The 18,285-nt window shown below is 41.7% G+C and overlaps 1 protein-coding gene across 1 annotated transcript in view; it reads left to right on the top strand.

Moving 5' to 3' along the window:
- LRCH3 (leucine rich repeats and calponin homology domain containing 3) overlaps positions 1-18,285 on the top strand; it is a 102,065-nt gene that overhangs the window by 42,126 nt on the left and 41,654 nt on the right. Inside the window, 6 exon segments of the mRNA XM_026650120.1 lie at positions 457-583; positions 4,126-4,231; positions 4,379-4,515; positions 5,461-5,570; positions 17,219-17,312; positions 18,158-18,278. Coding sequence (XP_026505905.1) covers positions 457-583; positions 4,126-4,231; positions 4,379-4,515; positions 5,461-5,570; positions 17,219-17,312; positions 18,158-18,278 — 695 coding nt within the window.

Genomic DNA, 18,285 nt, shown 5'->3' with positions numbered 1-18,285 from the left:
TACAAATTAAATAATGAAAACACACACTTAACATTTCTACTGAGCAAGTAATATGCTGATTCTACCCTACGCTGTTCCCCACATGCTAATCCGCAGTAAAAAAATAAGAAAATGGTGTCTGCATGATGCCTAAATATGGCCAGACTCTGAAAGAGGAAAGTAAGCTCCAGAGCCTAAAAGCCTCTTACAAAAATGCCCTATCCCCCCATCCCCACGAGTAGTAGCCGATTCAGAGCTTCTGTTTACAACACATCTTGGTAAAGCAAAGGATAAGAAAGATGTGTAAAGAAGAGACTGCGAGATACCAGCTCACTTGTAAATGTGTCTCGAAACTGACTTGATGCTCTTACATCCTGTCAAAATAGAGTACATGATTTTGAGATTCTCTTATGTTGTGTTAAAATTGGTAAATGGTCTCTTCCCACATTCTGACTTTTTTTTTTCCCTGTCCGAAAGTCGAAACCAGCTTTCAACATTGCCAGTACACATGTGTAGTCTACCGTTGAAAGTTTTGATAGCAAGTAATAATAAGTTGGTCTCACTACCTGAAGAAATTGGACAGCTCAGACACCTGACAGAGCTTGTGAGTATATACTTATTGTTAATGATTGCTGTTCTGTCCTTAGTTTATAAATGATTTACTCTAGTGGGTTTAAATTTCATTGAGATGAAATAACTTTATTGACTGAGGGAGGAAGGATGGTCCAGTGATTAGGATACTAGCCCAGGATTCATGAGACCAGGTTCAATTCCTTGATGTGTCACAGACTTCCTGACTTTGGGCAAGTCTCTCTGTGCCTCAGTTCTCCATCTGTAACGTGGGGATAATAGTACTGCCCTACCTCACTAGGGTGTTATGAGAGTAAATACAGTTTAAAGATTGTGAGGTGCTCAGATACAACAGTAATGGGGTCCAGATAAATACCTCAGATAGAATCAGAATGGAACTTTGTTTAAACAAATACTGTGCTACTAAGACATCCACGTTAATTTATCATATATTCTGCATTCCAGATAAAAGTTCCGTGTGGGTGACTCCGGCTCCCTGCCATACACATATTATCCTATAAATAGAGTGTACAGTACTGTATTAGCTAGAGTCTGATGTCCCAGGATCTCTCCATATCTGGTAGAGACAGTTGCAAGTGGTGATATATATGACATTATTTGTTCATAGAGTGTAAGGCCAGAAGGGACCAATAGATCATCTGGTCTGGCCTGCTGTGTATTACAGATCATTGATTTTTGCCCAGTTAACCCTGTGTTGAGCCCAGTAACTTGGGTTAGACTAAAGCATTTCAGTCTTCAGGAGACTAACTGTTGTGTGCCACAGGCAGAGAACAGGAGAGAGTGAGGTGCCACCAATGCCCCTGCAGTCTCAGGGAATTGGTTAGGTGGGATATGCCCAAACGATCCTAGTAGGTGATCTATGCTCTATGTTGCAGAGAGAGGCAAAAAAACCTCAAAGGTCCCTACTAATCTGACCAGGGAAAAATTCCTTCCCAACTCCAAATCTGGTGATCAGGTACCACCTCAGAGCACTGGTCCACCACCTCCGGCATCATATCTCCAGCTAAGGTCAATTCCTAATGCTTCACAGAGGGGTGGGGAAAAATATAGAATACAAATGGCCAATTGTTCATTGGGGAAAAATTTTCTTCCTGACCCCTGCAGCAACCGTCTGAAGCATAAGATTTGATTATAGTCATTATCTTAATGCAGAGCTGCAAGTGTTATGAGCATGTTGAGTGCAATGCAGAGCTGTTCTCTCCATGGCCCATCAAGGGGAGAGAATGAACAGGGGGATTCATAGACTCTAAGGCCAGAAGGGACCACCATGACCTTCCAGCCTGACACACCCCTCCCTCCCAGAAACTGGATTAAAGCATTTATTTTAGATAGATACTCAATATCATTGTAAAGACTCCAAGTGATGGTGAGTCCACCCCCACCCCTGGTAAGATGTTCCAGTGTTTAATTTTCCTCATTGCTAGGAAATTGCATCTTATTTTAAGGTTGTGCTTGTCTAACTTCAGCTTCCGGCCATTGGATCTTGTTATGCCCTGGTCTGCAAGACTGAAAATCCCCCACTAGCAGATAACTTTTCTGTGTAAAAATACCTAGACACAGTGGTCAGGTCACCTCTCAGCCTTCTCTTTGATAAGCTGAATAGATTAACCCCCATAAGATTCACATCATAAGATTTATTTTTCAGTCCCAGAATGATTTTTGTCATCCCCTTTCAGACTCTCTCCATTATTTCCACATCCATCTTGAAGTGTGGACACCAGAACTGGACACAATATTCTAGTATTTGTAATGAATGCCTGAAAGCTCTAGCTAGAAATGTTGCTCTGATACATTGAAGTTCTACTTACTTCATTTTCCAGCTGTCCTAGAGATGATCTGAGGTAGCTCACTCACTTCTTTAGCTTTAGTAGCCTTTGCCAAATTACAACAGTCAGACAAGGCTGTTGGATGTCAATTGTGAGGAACAGCCTAGCCCTCTGAGGTGCACTTGACATGGAGATCAGTTTTCATGAACATGTCTATTGGATGAGCTTGACCTGACACCTTAGGCTTGAAATTGGAGTTTTATTTCTCCTAGCCTCCCCTGCCCCAGCAAGACTTATTTTAAGGCAGTCTTTATTTGCCTTGACGTCCTGATCTTAGGGAGTGATATTTTAGAGAGGTAGCCAGGCCACCAACTACCCCTCCTGAGACATGTCGCCAGTTGGTCTGCAATGGCTTATTGAATATTTGCAGGTGTCCTGCATATCTGCAGGACGTTCCACTTATCTGCCATCCCGGGATATTCTTGGTGGGAATTGGTCGCTCCTATACAGATAGCTATCTTATTTTCTTTTTCAAATACTTCAGCTTTTAATTTAGTTTTTCAGTGTGTTTATGAACTTGCGGATTTAAAAAACAACCTAGACAACTTGACATGTTAGAGACAATTACAATAGAATCTTGATAAGTGTGTAACTCATATTTGGGAATGGCACAGAATTACAAAAGTACCTGTATTCTTTAATGGGAGAGACAAGGAAGGCAAGGTAATATCTTTTATTGGACCAGCTTCTGTTGGTAGAAGGGACAAGTTTTCGAGCTTCACAGAGCTCTTCTTCATGCCTGGAGAAAGTAAGCAGAGTATCTGAGCTAAATACAAGGTGGGAGAGATTGTTAAACATAAGGGATTCACACATGCACGTTTCAGTCCTACAAGCATATATTCTTTAATGATATACTCTGAGTATTCCTCGTGTGTGTGTACATTTGAGATTTTTGTTTAAAGCTTGGCATTCCGTAAAAGACAAATAGTGAGAAGTGAAGTGCACTGGTAGAGCTAAGGGCTACACCACATAGCTCTACTAGGGCTTTTCACTTTGTTCCCTGGCTGCCTGCTGCATATGCCTGCTAATGCCCAGATGCATGTGAGGTTAATATAATTTTTGGGTGAGTTATTTAGTCTGGGCTGGCTTTTGTATTGGCAATTTAGTATGTATTTTATCCTTTTGTGTGTTCTAAATGTTGTTGTAACATTGCCTAGAGGTTATGAGGATAGGCCCTTGAAAATATCCAGATCAAGTACATGGCAGGTAGTGTGTTTCTCCAGGCTCTCCCACTTCAGAGTCTGTGGAGGAATGGGAAATGGGCAATCTGTGGAGGAATGATAGAAATTTACGCGAACATGCTAGTTTGCTAACTTAATATACATGGAAATATCATTATAGCTTCACTTTTTCCATAATGTGTAACTTGTCTAAAGAGCTTTTATGATCTAGTGTCATTTTTCCTGGGTTCATTCTTTTCTTTGCTCTGCTGTTGTTGGGAGACTGAAAAAAATATTTTGTGCCTCTGTTTCCCCATCTGTAAAATGGAGATAATTAATACTTTGTCACAATGCTGAAACTTAATGAATGTTAGTAAAGCACTCTGACAATCTTAGGTGTCATAGAAGTGTTTATTTTTGACAAGTTTATAAATAAAACACTGCCTGTCAGAGTTAATGTACATACACCTACAAAACCAGAAGGCAGGAATTGCCTATTAGCATTGGGATTTATTTAAACAGGCTGACAGTATCAAAACAGTGGCTCACTTTGTAGTTTTGTATTGCAGGATGTGAGCTGTAATGAAATACAGACAATACCTCCACAGATTGGCAGTCTGGAGTCTTTGCGTGACCTGAACATCAGGAGAAATCATTTGGTGCATTTACCTGAAGGTGAGATCAGCAGATAAAAGTCTGTCATATGTAACAACTGAGATTTTTGACACTTTTATTCTTTTTAAAGCTTGTTTTCCTAAGAGCTAGTAGTAAGCTTACTCTTTATTATAGCTGCTAGATTGAATGTTTGTTTTCTATCTCCAGAGCTTGCAGAATTGCCTTTGATTCGATTCGATTTCTCCTGCAATAAAATCACAACAATTCCTGTTTGTTATCGGAACCTCAGGCATCTTCAGACAATCACACTAGATAACAACCCTCTACAGTCACCCCCGGCACAGGTGAATTAAAGTTTGGAATTAGAATCTCTGCTATTTTCACTAGAGGATGTAAAGTGAGATTAGAAACTGAATGGTTCAAACTTTCTTTTGTGAACAATAAGATTTGAAAGAACCTGTATTTCTCTAGAGACCTTAAAGAAACCCATGGCAGAAATACTCTTCCACTTCCCTTAATTTAGTTCTGCTACTGGTAGTAGGTATGTGGTGACTGCAGGAATTCCTTCGTTAGCCTTTTGAATAAAATTCTCATTGTACAGTATAAGTAAAAAAGTGGCTCTAGATCAGAGTAAGCTTTGGGGGAGAGGAAGAGCTATGAACAAAAAACATTTTTGAGCCATTCTACTGTTGAGGTAGTGAACTGGGAACCTAAAAGTGCAATGCATTTTCATTCATTTTACAGCAGCCTGCAGGCTAAATACAATGTGGTCAATGGCTGACTTCATCTTTAATATGTATGTATGGCCCTGGGGAATGACCTGCTTCCTCTGAATAAGAATGGGAAGTGCTGTGACCTATAGTTTCCATAGATTCTGCCTCCATATTAAAGATGAAGGGAGTTAGAATTGGCTTCGCTTGATTCAAATTAGGCCTGGCTCTTGGCAGCTAGGTTGGGCAAGGTTTGGATGCCTCTGCTGTAGTTCCAAGTTTTACCCCTTACAAATACATATAGCTCCTTGTTCACATAGAAGACCATTGGCATGATAAACTCTTATGAGCAAGCTTACAGAAAGGGCTCCAAACAGTCCAGATGTTTTTGGAAAAAGCTTCCAGTTTTTTATTATACATATATTCTGTGACACTTCAATATGATGGTTTGTTTGTAATGGGAGAAGGTTCAAAAAATGGATGAAGAGCTGTAAGGATGTTATAAGTTCACAACAGCTAGTTAATGTCTGTACAGCGCTTTGATGAAATAAATATGTTTATGGATTTCCTTTTTTGTAGATATGCATAAAAGGAAAAATTCACATATTTAAATACCTGAACATAGAAGCATGCAAGATAGCTCCAGACTTGCCTGATTATGATAGGAGGCCCATGGGATTTGGCTCTTGGTAAGTTTGTGCATATTCTGTTTGATGTGGATTGGGGAAAACTTGTCTACTCTCTTGAATTCAGAAGAGGCAGAAACTAGATCCACTGATTGTTGGTTAGTGTACATTTCACCAACGATTGTGGCCTTGAAGAACATTGTGGTGTGTGTCACCCTGTGAACTGCTCTAGCAGGAGTCCAAGCAAGATAGTTAAGGAAAAATGAAGTAATATCACAATTCAGCCAGTGCTAAAGGGCACACCTTCTCAAGGGAAAAAAAAAAGTTTGGTGTCTTCAGGCTATGGTAGAAGGAAGTTCTGTTTTTAAGACATTAATCTATGTTTTTACTTAATAAAATCTTAGGGTTTTCCCAATATCTACTATAGTCTAACATTGTTGTGATTTTTAATCTTTTGTACAGGATTGTATAATTGTTCTGCTGTAACTACAGGTATAAGTGCTGATCTCACCCCATTAGTAAACTGTTTTATTTTTGGCAGGCTTTCATTTGACACAAATGTTTAATACAGTAACACAGGTATTAGAACGGTCAACCACATCAGCTTCTAAATTAAGATGTCGAGGGGAAGAGTAGGAGTACACTATATATTTATACTACACATTTAAGAGAAAAGCAAAGTAATGAGGAAGGAGACTAACTAGAAGAAAAAGAATATATTCCCAGTGATCATACAAACTAACACCGAGCCAGAGGGAATATATATCTGTAACGGGCACCATGGGCTGAACACAATTCATGAATAAAGCAAATAAGCCTGTGCAGTTGTACCAAAGATCTGTGAAGGAGAATTTACGCCAACAGGCAGCTCCTCATCAAGTCTGGAACCCACATTTGATAAGCACCTTTGCAGATGGGGTCAACATGAACGCTTTCTGAAAGTCACTTGTCTCTTTAGAGTGTAATCTCTTTGGGACAGGGACCCACACTTAGCATAATCAGGTGCTATTTGAGACAAATAAAGTTGTGGCATATAAATCAGAGTATGTGATTCTAGCCTGTATGTGACCCAGGTGAGGCCGCATTTGGAATACTGTTTAGATTAAAATTATTTAGGTCTCCTGTTAGCTAAATTTATAATGCTGTCTTAGTTTCTTATTATAATAAAGTGCATATTGCAAAAAAGAAGCTGATACAGGGATCTAAGGAGCATCTGTATTCAGAAAGGCTAAGGAAATTGGGGCACCCTTATTGTGACATAAATTGCCCAGTCCAACCAACTGTATCTAAAGCTATTGATCTCCAGTGTAGTTTATTTCTTTTGAAAAGCATAAAATCAATAAGTAGAGTATGTGTTTACTGAAAAGATTTTCGTTTCATGTAATGAAAGAATTCACATATTTTACTATTACTCACAGTACCAATATAAAAGCTTGGGCAGAACCCACTCAGGATGCTTCTTCCAGATGGTCAATCTAACTTCAAGCTTGTGTGGATTGGCTTGCTTTTGTCCATGTCTCCATCCCTGCCAGGCACCATGAAAGTAGATATATCTGAAGTGGATAAGAGAGATGGCATAGAACTCTTTGTTGCTCATGTGCTGATTAGATCACTTACCAGTCTCTTTTAGTGGCTCCCACAGTGGCTTCGCTTGCAAATTGAGCAAATATGTGTGGAAGAGAATAGATTTCTGCAGGAACCCACATAAAGGAGCCAATGGAGAAGATGAGCTGCTGCCCAAAATGAGAATTTCTTCTAGAATTTCTGAGATGAAAGAACAGAACAACTCATGCACAATATAGTGTACTCCAGTTAATGCCCATAGGCAAGTCAACAGAGCCTTTGGTCAATGATATCAAAGGCTACTGACAGAACTAAAAATAATCAGAATATATATCTGACCTTTGTCTTTTGCTCTATGGAGGTTATATAATGACCCTGGGCAATTTGAAAAAGCATGGAATTAAACCTGAGTTGATGTAAAGCTGGTTTCAAAGCTAGTGTGACAGTTACCAAGCTAGCTGCACCACAGTCCTTTCTCAGGGTCTCACTGACTGCACCCCAACAGGTGTCAGGCCTTGTGGCTTTGCCCCTTCTGGGGTGGACTTCTTTGAAAGTGTGTGCCTGTGGCTGTCTTATCTCTTAGGTTATGTGTGCACTGCAGCTGGGAGGTGTAATTCCCAGCTCGAGTAGACTTCCATGTGGTAGCTCTGCTTTAACTAGCATGCTAACAATAGCAGTGTGGCTGCATGGGCAGCTGCTCAGATTAACTGCCTGAGTATGTACCTAGGATCTCAGGGCATGTCTACACGGATCGGTGGGTAGTGATCGATCTATCAGGGATCGATTTATCGCGTCTAATATAGACGCGATAAAATCAATCCCCGATCGCTCTGCCGTCGACTCTGGAACTCCCACCGCAGCGAGAGGTGGAAGCGGAGTCGATGGGGGAGCGGCAGCGGTCGACTCGCCGCCGTCCTCACGGCCAGGTAAACCAACCTAAGATATGCCGTAGCTGAAGTTGCATATCTTAGGTCGGACCCCTCCGCCCCGCTAGTGTAGACCTAGCCTCAGAGGGATTGTACCCAGGCAACTAGCTCAAGCTGGTGGAGTTCTGGAGCTGATGGGAGCACGTTTGGGGATCGATGTATCGCGTCTAGATGAGACGCGATAGATCGATCCCTGATAGATCGATCCGGCGGGTAGTCTGGACGTACCCTAAGTTGTATTTCCTGCCTAGACCAACCCCCAGCTCTGGTCTGACTTAACCTTTGAGTTCAAGTAGGCAGCAGTACAAAACTGAAGAGGGAAACAGTCACATAGTATTCATAAGAATAATGCAGATATCACATGTAGTAGTTTCACTGCAATTTTATGCAAATGTAAAAATCTCTGATTAAGTGGACAAACTTGTAGTGCTGCTAGTGAAATCAGAAGCACTAAATCATTGTAGATTCTGACAGGAGAAAATTTTGGCTTCTTTATATATAAATATTTCTAATTGAAAATTTTGCTGCTTGCCCACACTGCCCTTTTTTTTTTTTTTTTTTGGACTCATGTAAAGTTATCCTAAACACAATACTAGTGCCCTCTCCTATGTTTTACCCAGTTTTTAAAACTATTGCTTTATTTAATTGTTACTACCATTTTCAATAGAGAACTGGTTCCCTGCCTTTCAGACGATTGTATCAGTTTACCAAGATAAGATATTGACTGTACCGATCAGTGTCTGTAGACTCCTGTTAAGTTATGTGACCTTTAACCTTTAGGGTGTTCCAGACCAATCTCTTAGCTGTGAGACTGAAATGTGGAGCGCTCAAGCTCAACATTGGATCATGCATGACTGAATGGAAAGGAGGCAGCAGCAGTGTCTCACAGGAGCCTAGCACTAGGTTCAGTGTTGAGGTAGGGAGGGTAAGTCTGGAATGCGAGACATAAAAGTTTGAAGTACTGGTACATGGATCACTGGAGGAGGAATCATTTGTACTGATTAAGTTTTGAAAGACTCTGGTAGTTCTATTCCGCGAATAGAAAGGAGATTGACATATATGCATGTATTACACTGTGACTTCAGAACTCTGGCTGTGAGTGATGATCTCTTCATGTCAGTGGCACATCTTATTCCCCTTATTTTTATGGATAAATTTATTTTCATTACAAAAAGACACTGCATTTCAAGTGATTATTGCACTTCTCAGGTGGTTAGCTACTCTACCTTCAGCTTCATGCCTTATGCATTGGAACCCAAGCATGCTGTAAAAATGTACTGCCCACTGTCTTACTGCTTAATTATTGCTGCTTGCAGCCAGCTAGTCAGTGAGGAATAGGATCTGCAGTCTCTGCTGATTTCTTAAAGGCTGTTGTCTGTAATGAACATATAAAGCCCTGAGCAGTCAGTAACCCTCTGTTTTCAGATTTTTCTGAGGGGAAAGCGTGGGAACTGTGAACTGTAACTGTGAATTTCTGAGTTACCAGACAGTCTCAGTGATGATTAAGTATTTTTCAAAAGCTGTAATTGAATAGGAGGGATAGAATATGAAGAAAATAGAATATGAAAAAAATAGAATCAAACAGTATTTTTCCTTTTGGATTAAAACTATTGAATTTTGATCTTCTTCAATTTTAAGTGCTTGTTTTTCAGTGCAAAATTGGTTTCTCTTTAGATTTTCAGGATACTGATGCAGTCATGATTAAAATGGAATTATTGTAGTGTGTCATGTGGGAACCAGTTTCTCATTTTATTTCTCCCTTTATAATTTAAAAAAAACAGTGGTTTTGATCCAGTAATTAGGTGTTGTGAATTATTGGCTTAAATGTGGTCACTATGTAGACTGTTACATGTGCTACCTGAAGTTTTCTTTCCCCAGCTGGTCTTTAATTGAAAAACAATATTACCATTGTCTGTATAATGTGTAGTACTTTGTTAGGATATTTTTTTGCCTTAAAAGTAGACTACAGTGTCTTGTAGCTATATATTCCCGGGGCCACTGTATGCATTGTTAACTCTTTCTATAGAACAAAAGGCATGACACAGCTAATACATTTAAAAATCCAGAGGTTTTTTTTAACTACACTGAGCAATTTTAGAATTATTCTTTTCTCCTCTCACCCAAAAGAAGTGAGTTGTGGTTCCCTTCCCATCTTTGTTGCTGAAGGATCCCTAATATGAATATTATCTTTGTTTAGCATCACTGAGTTCCATTCTTGCCTTCATTCCAGATGCCATCCCCAGACTTTAGTACATGACTTAAATCTTTTACAAACTCAGAGGAACAAACATAGTGCTAGATCCTGCACATTGATCCATACAGTCAGAGCCCCAGTAACTTAAACGAGGCTCTGTGTAGTGTTAAGAATCCGCCTGTGAATCCTTTTGCAGATGTGTACATAAAAATAAGCATATTTCACTTCTGCAGCTCTTGTTCCCTCATCCTTTATCCCTTAGTTCTTCTTTGAGTAACGTCCCTATGGGTGCTCCATTTCATGTGTGCTCACACCCCTTTCGCCTTTAATTGGAGATTTTAGGTTGCAGTGTCTGTTCAGCCCACACATGTTCTATGCTTTCTCATGCCCCGCTCTAAGGCTATACAGTGCTGTGTGAGCGAAACACCCTCGGTTCTTTCTCCGCTGCCTTGGCCTGAGATGGAGCATTAGTGTGCCTTACTTTGAAATCTCTTAGCGTAGTTACCCTTCTTTATTTTATTGTTTAGTTATTTTATTTACCTTTTATTTAGGAATTTAGGGGATCTTTCTCTTGATCCCTTTCCCATTTTGGAAGGGGGGGCCTTCCCTTGCTAGATGTCATTGCCCTGGGGTATGCCAGGATCTCTGGGCTTCAAACAGTGCATCTATTGCCAGGCGTGCATCTTGGTCAGCGACAGGCATTCCTGTTGTATCCGCTGCTTTGGAAAGTCTGATGTCCCACAAAAGTGCTCTATCTGCTCTGCATTTAAGGGTGAGTCAAGAAAAAATCAGGAGCTAAAACGGAGACTCTTAATGATGGAGCATTCCCTCCAATTGGCCTCAGATCCAGGCCGGAGTACACCCTTCCCCCTCCGGGCATCAGTTGCTGAGTGAACACAATGCCCCGTCAACTTCGTCACGTTCACCTGAATCTATCCAAGGTAAATCAATGAAGAAGACCCATAGAAAACTGAGTCATTCTCCACAGGAGGAATCCACCTCAAAAAGACTTCTGTCACTGCAATACAAGACTGCTGCAGAGACCTCATGTCCCACCCTGGGTATGTCTGAGGCTGCAGACACTCAGTACCGATCCTGTGCCTGGGGCTCCAGGCTCAGCAGAGAAAAAGGGCAACAAGCATGCCTTGGTACTGAAACTTTCAGTGCTGCACAAGCAGGACAATGCATCATCAAAGCTTTCCACCTCTAAGAGAATGGTACCCAGAATTCCTTTGGTACCATCAACATCTAAGACTGCCTCAATACTGGGAAGATGTTGTGCCTCTCATATGGTCTGAACGCCTCCCAAGGCCTCACATCAGTACTGACTACTTCAACCAGAGTGGATTTACCAGAGCAGCGTATGGCCTCAGTACTGACAATAGTCCCACTCTTCAAATCCACCTGGTACCACAGGAGTTCAGATTTTCAAAGGATCTACTTGTTTCGGAGGAGCCGGAATCTCCCTTGTTAGTTGGTAGCGAAAGGTTCAGTACCGACACAAGCACGGTCACTGAAATGGGACCTTTTCTAAGTACCACTTGACTCTCCAATGCCTTTAGAGAGTGCTGGGGCTCCCCCACTTGAAGAGGAGTAATTATCCTCCAATTCAGATATTTCAATCCAGGGTTCCCTGACGCTTCAGACAAGGAATTTCCATCCTGACACTTTTGACAAGAGTGGGGATTTGTACCACAGATAGACCCATGTTCCCCCAACCTGGTTTGAGCACCAATGGTTACCACCCCCAATGCCTTTCGGACCTCTCCAGTGGTCATACTGGGTTCCTTGGGCTGCAAATCATCTGCAATTGTCACATGCCCGTAGTCTCTCTCATGGGGAGTATAGGGGGAGAGGCTCCCCTACTCCAGATGCTTTTCTTCCATTACCTCAGGCACAAGAATCCTTTGATGAACAGGAGGCCTGGACAGATAAAGAAGTTTCTCCCCAAACAAATATTCCTTCATCTTCCCCAGGTGAAGCGGTTATGCCTCCCCAACCAACTATGGCTGATGACTTCAGACACGTCCAAGAGTTAATGAAGCACATTTTAGATTCCCTCCAGATCCCTTGGAAGAGGTCACAGAGTCATAACATAAGCTCCTGGACATCCTCCAATGGATTCCCTGCACCTGAGTTGTCCTGCCTATTAATGAGGCTCTGAATCCTGCCAAATCCATCTGTCAGATCCCTGCAACGATTCCACTAGTTTGTAAAAGGGCCTATAAAAATATTATGTCCCAGCTAGAGACTCCGAATTTCTGTTCACCCATCCAACACTGAACTCCCTGGTTGTGGAGGCAGTGAAAAAACATGGCAAACAACATCGTGCAAAGACCACACTGTATGATAAGGACCAAAAACACCTTGATCTATTCGGCAGAAAGACCTACTCATCTGTGACTCTTCAATTTAGCATCACACACTATCAAGCTCTCATGGCTAAATACAATCATTCAAGTTATAGCAAATTCACAACCTTTACTGAGCTTGGCTGATGAGCATGACCAGTTTCAGGCTATTATTAACGAGCGTCAGCTGTTAACTAAAATAAAGCTAAAGGACTTATTGGACCCAGCCAACACTGCCGCTCTACAGCAGTAGTCATGTTGAGGGCTTCCTGTCAATACCTCGATGACTGGCTGGTTATGAGCTGGTCCTACAATGAGGTTTTTGATGCCATAAAGACAATGAGATCCCTGTTCCGCAAACTAGGGTTAAGCTCAACATCCGAGAAATCCCCTTTGAGCCCCATACAAAGAATAGATTTCATAGGCGCCTCCTTGGACGCTACACCAGCCAGGGCTTATCTTCCTCTCCAACAGATTCTCGATGTTAGCAAATCTTGTCTCAAACATTCAAATCAGCCTACAGACATCAATAAGAAGTTGTCTTCAATTACTTGGACATATAGCAGCGTGCACCTTCAAAGATGGAGTCTGGCACATACCATCACAATGTTTCCAGAGCTGGCTCAGGATTGTTTATACTCCAAACAAATACAACTTGAACAAGTTAATGTCGGTTCCTCGCCAGGTCTTAGTCTCCACTCAAATGATGGAGGGTCCTAGACAATGTCTGCATGGGGATTCCATTTGTTCAGTCTCCTCCCTCTATCATCATAACGATGGATGCATCTGTGATGAACTGGGAAGTGCAACAGGTATTGTTGAACAGTAGGAAAGATTCCACGGAATACAATTACCTCCACAAGTGGAAAAGATTCAGCATGTGTGTTGTCCCACAAACTTATACAGGATCGTTTTAGGGGTCAAGGCAAAGATGCCACATTTATTATTAATCTGTAACTATTAGCAAATACCTTAATGCTTACACACATACACTCACACACACACACACACACACACACCAAAATGTTCTGCAGCTGCTGGATAGTTACCAGTCCTGGTTGTAGTTTGAGTTCGCAGCTTGGGATCGTAGCTCGTGACAGCTAACTGGCCAGGAAAGCTGAGCACGAGGAGGAGCCGGGTCTCTGTCGGGCGCGCACCGATGCTCCTTGATGTTGATAGCAGAACGTTACCCAAAGTCTCTCATCTCACCCTTCCTTTTTTATAGGAGTTTAGTTTGGATTCAAAGTTCCTAGGTCTCGCTGTGTCAGGCCGCCTCTGGGTTTGGTGCTTGATCACCCGTCAATTGCAGGCGTGACTGTCAGCCTGGGACCTGGCTTTGATCTTCCTTCTGTTGTTTCTTTTTAGGGTGGATGCTTCTTGCTTGAGTTAGGGCTGTTGTCTAGTTCTTCAGCCGTTGGTATTTGAACTTTATCTCATCAGGACGGGCTGGTGCTGGAGGTTGATTCTATCACCCATGCATCCCTCATTCACACATCTCAACTAGACCATTAAAATTACAGCAGGGTTTGCAACAATGAAGGTTGCAGCAAGTCCTTACAAAATGGAGTAAGCGTTTTAAAATGGGGTTTGAATTACAATATGGCACAGAAGTTACAATGTAGGCAAAATGGCAAGTATAATGAAAGTTACAATGTAGGCAAAATGGCAAGTGTAATGAAATGGTGAACAGAAGTTACAATGGTACAGGATAACTAAAAACAATTTCATTCATGAGTCCTACATGTGGTGTGTCCAGAAGTGTTTCACCTGTTCATTCTTCCCCCTTGATCATCCTTGATTACCTCCTAGTGCTGAAAAAGTTAGGATTATATATGAGCTCTATCAGGGCATGTCTATACTTAGGGCAGAGCGTTCGATCCACCGGGGGTCGATTTATCGTGTCTAGTGAAGATGCGATAAATGGACCGCCAAGCACTCTCCCGTCGACTCTGGTACTCCACCAGAGCGAGATGCGTAGGCGGAGTCGACGGGGGAGCAGCAGCAGTTGACCTACCACAGTGAAGACACCACAGTAAGTAGCTCTAAGTACATCAACTTCAGCTACGCTATTTTCTTAGCTGAAGTTGCGTAACTTAGACTGACTTAGTCTCCCCTCCCCCCGCCCAGTGTAGACCAGGCCTCAGTGTGCACTTGGCAGCTGTAACAGCCTTTCATTCAGCAGTTGAGGGATTCTCACTCTTCACCCATCCTACAACTGTAAGATTCTGAGAGGATTGGGAAACTCTTTCCCCCAAGTTAAGAAACCCATTCCTATCTGGGATTTGAATGCAGTACTTTGATGCCCTATGCCCCCCGTTTGAGCCAATGGCTACCTCTTCCCTCATTAATTTATCTCAGAAGATTTTTACCTAAGGTGTCATATGAGCTGCACATCAACCAGATTATCCACCCTCCATTTCCCCCCGCCAAAGACTCATCAGTCCAGAGCGGAGGCCTTTTTTACACTCTGGATGTTAGAAGGGCATTAGCCTTTTATCTGGAAAGGACTAAGTCGTTTAGGAAGTCACACAGACTCTTTGTGACTATTGCTGATAGATCCCAAGATTCAGCGATTTCCACCTAGAGACTCTCGGTGGATTTCTGATTCTGTTCTTTTGTGCTATAACTTCATATATTCAGCTCTTTCAAGGTTGTTGGCCCATTCCATAAAAGCTGTAGCTACTTCTACGGCATTACTCAAGAATGTTTCTGTTCTGGATATTTGTAAGGCTGCCACTTGGTCTTCCATACGTACCTTTTCCAAGCATTATGCAGTGGTCCAGTCTTCTAGATCAGATGCTGCCCTTGGAAATGCTGTATTGTATTCAATCTTGGACTTGGTTCCAGAGACCCCCCCTCCAGCTGGGGGGTACTGCTTGGTAGTCACCTGAAGTGGAGCACCCAGAGGGACACTACTCGAGGAAGAAGAGGTTACTTGCCTTGTGCAGTAACTGGAGTTCTTCACTGTGTGTGTCCGTATAGGTGTTCCATTACTTGCCTTCGTTCCCCTCTGCTTCAGAGTTTCCTCTGGGGACTTGGCAGTGGAGAAGGAACTGAGGGCAGTTCACCCATGTAGCCTTATGTATCCTCAGAGCAGGGCATAAGGAAGCATAGAATTGCATGCATGGGCTGAATGGGCACTGCTACCAAAAATCTCCCATCAAAGGCACAAGTGGTATAAGCATACTTGAAGTGCAGCACCCACATCTCAAAGAACCACCATTATGGCACATTCTGAGTAACCTCTCCTTGGGTATGTCTACACAGCAATTAAAAACCCATGACTGGCCTGTGCCAGCTGGCTCAGGCTAAGGGGCTGTTCAATTGCAGTATAGGCGTTTGGGTTCGGGCTGCAGCCCGGGCTCTAGGACCCTGCGAGGTGGGAGGGTCCCAGAGCTAGGGCATCAGCCTGAGCCTGAATGTCCGCCACAATTAAACAGCCTCTTAGCCTGAGTTCCAGGAGCCTGGGCCAGCCACGGGTGTCTGATTGCAGTGTAGACATACCCCCTGTGTCTAACTAGGACTGCAAACTCCTTAGGACTGTAGTCTGTCACGTTTTTCTATAAAGCACCATAACTCTCTGGTGCTGCATAAATAATAGTAATAACAGTCATTTTAAAATAATTGTTTCCTGGATGAGGGATTTTTAAACAGAGGGACAACTAGAGATCAGTACCAGTGAGAGAATGACCTACAATTAGCTATGCTTGGGTGGAGCAATCAGCTTCCTGACATTCTTACTTGTGAATTATGCAGTAATTGCTGTTTCCCTGGGGCATCAAGTGCCAGCAGGACAGTTGATCCATTGTGAAATGCCATCTGCAGTGGATCAGACAAGTCCCATTGTTATATTGCTGCTGTCGCTATCTGTAGCAGTTGCCAGATTCGACATCTGTGATGGCCACGCTGCTGAACTGTGTAGTCTCTGTACCCACTTAGAGCAGGAAAAGCACCATACAGCCCCTTATGTTATGGTTCATATTTTCATCCCTTCATTGCACATATGTAATGTCTGTGACTAGGCAAGTCATTGACAAGTCAATTTAATGAGTGAAAACTACATTTGTATATCATTCAAGTGATGATATATTTCATTTGAAACATCTGTGGTGTCTTTTATGGAGTATTTTAGATTAATAATGCATGATACAGAAAAGAGATGTATAAAGTATACATTTTGAATGTTGTCATACTTCTTCTAAAAGAGGTGCATGCTCATTCCTATACATTTATATGTATGTGTAATAAATACACATGTATGGTTGTGATTCCCTCTGGGACAAAATGGTTTTGGGGATGGGGTTGGGAAGAGTCGTTCAACTAAAACACCCGAGTAACATAAAATGAACTGACTTGCTAAAGGAGAATTTAGTAGGTCAGTGTGCCAAAAAAAAAAATACATTTGTCAGAATTGTTTGGGGGATAGGCTTAGATCAGTTCTTGAAAGCACAAGGCAGCTGCATCATGTCAGTTGGCTAACAGTTGGGAATGTTTGTAGTTGGAAGAACATATCCTCTTAGAAAGTATTATGCATGTTGAATGCCATGTGACAACTTCTAATGTGTTGTGGACACTGCTCAGCTCTGCTCAACAGTTAACTCCATTTTCAGCTCTGTCACAAGTAGGAATTTTTCAGTGACATTTACATTATAGTGACTAAAATTATCTGCTTGACAGCCATGAGGAACTGTACTCCAGTCGTCCCTATGGAGCACTAGATTCTGGTTTCAATAGTGTGGACAGCGGAGACAAAAGATGGTCAGGGAATGAAGTAAGTGTAGTTTCTTTATTTTTGTTGGGTGGCAATATTTGTACAGGAAACAAATAATGAAGGTATAGATTTGAAAGAATATTCAGGGAGTGGTGCTTATGTATAATAAAAAATGTAATTTCCATAGTTCACAGATTACTTTTGATTTCCTGGAAAAAGAATTAGTACCATTTTTATATTAAATGGATCTTTTGTTCTTTTACTAATATTTTTTATTGAAACATTTTAAAAAATATAGAAGAGCACTTGGTAGAAATGAATTAATATAAACAAGTGCTAAGAAAAATTACAAAAAGATGAGCTAGTTATTGCATTATATTAGCATATATAATCTTTATCCATTACTCAAGAGCTTCTGTTTAATTAAAATAAAATCAGGTAAACAGAGAGATTTAAAATTAACACAGATTTTCCAAATAAGATTTTATATGTAGCTTTTTCAAATGGTCAAATAGATTGTCTCTTAACCATTTAGAAGAAGCAAGATCAGATCTCCAAGGAAGAAGGGTCCTGGGAGAAAGCCAGGAGCCAGCCTGTTCTGTCCTGTTGGGGAAGCTAGCCTGGTATTTACAAGGGCCTTCAGAATCCAGCCTGGAATGTTTTTAGCATATGTATTCATTTCAGAGGGAAAATAAATTAAAACTATAGACAGACTCTTCATGGAAGAGAGGTCCTAAATCGACCTGATTTAAAAACGGTACATTTCAGTTGTGTCTCTCTTAAATTAATAGTTTTAGGGAGCAAAATCCAGCAGGACTGGTGGAGTGGAGGCCCAAGTTAGAAAACTAACTGAAAGATGATGCCCCGGATGAGAGTGTGTGGTTTTTTTTGTCTGTTTTGTAAAGCCTACAGATGAGTTCTCAGACCTCCCTCTGCGAGTGGCAGAGATCACTAAAGAGCAGAGACTGCGAAGAGAGAGAGAGTACCAGGAGAACCGAGGGAGCACGGTTGTAACTAATGGTGGAGGTAAATA

This window comes from Terrapene carolina, unplaced genomic scaffold, assembly GCF_002925995.2.
Source record: "Terrapene carolina triunguis isolate 2854851 unplaced genomic scaffold, T_m_triunguis-2.0 Scaffold88, whole genome shotgun sequence".
Taxonomy (NCBI): Eukaryota; Metazoa; Chordata; order Testudines; family Emydidae; genus Terrapene; species Terrapene triunguis.
Note: the sequence above shows the minus strand (reverse complement) of the source record. Positions and strands in the feature narration are given on the sequence as shown.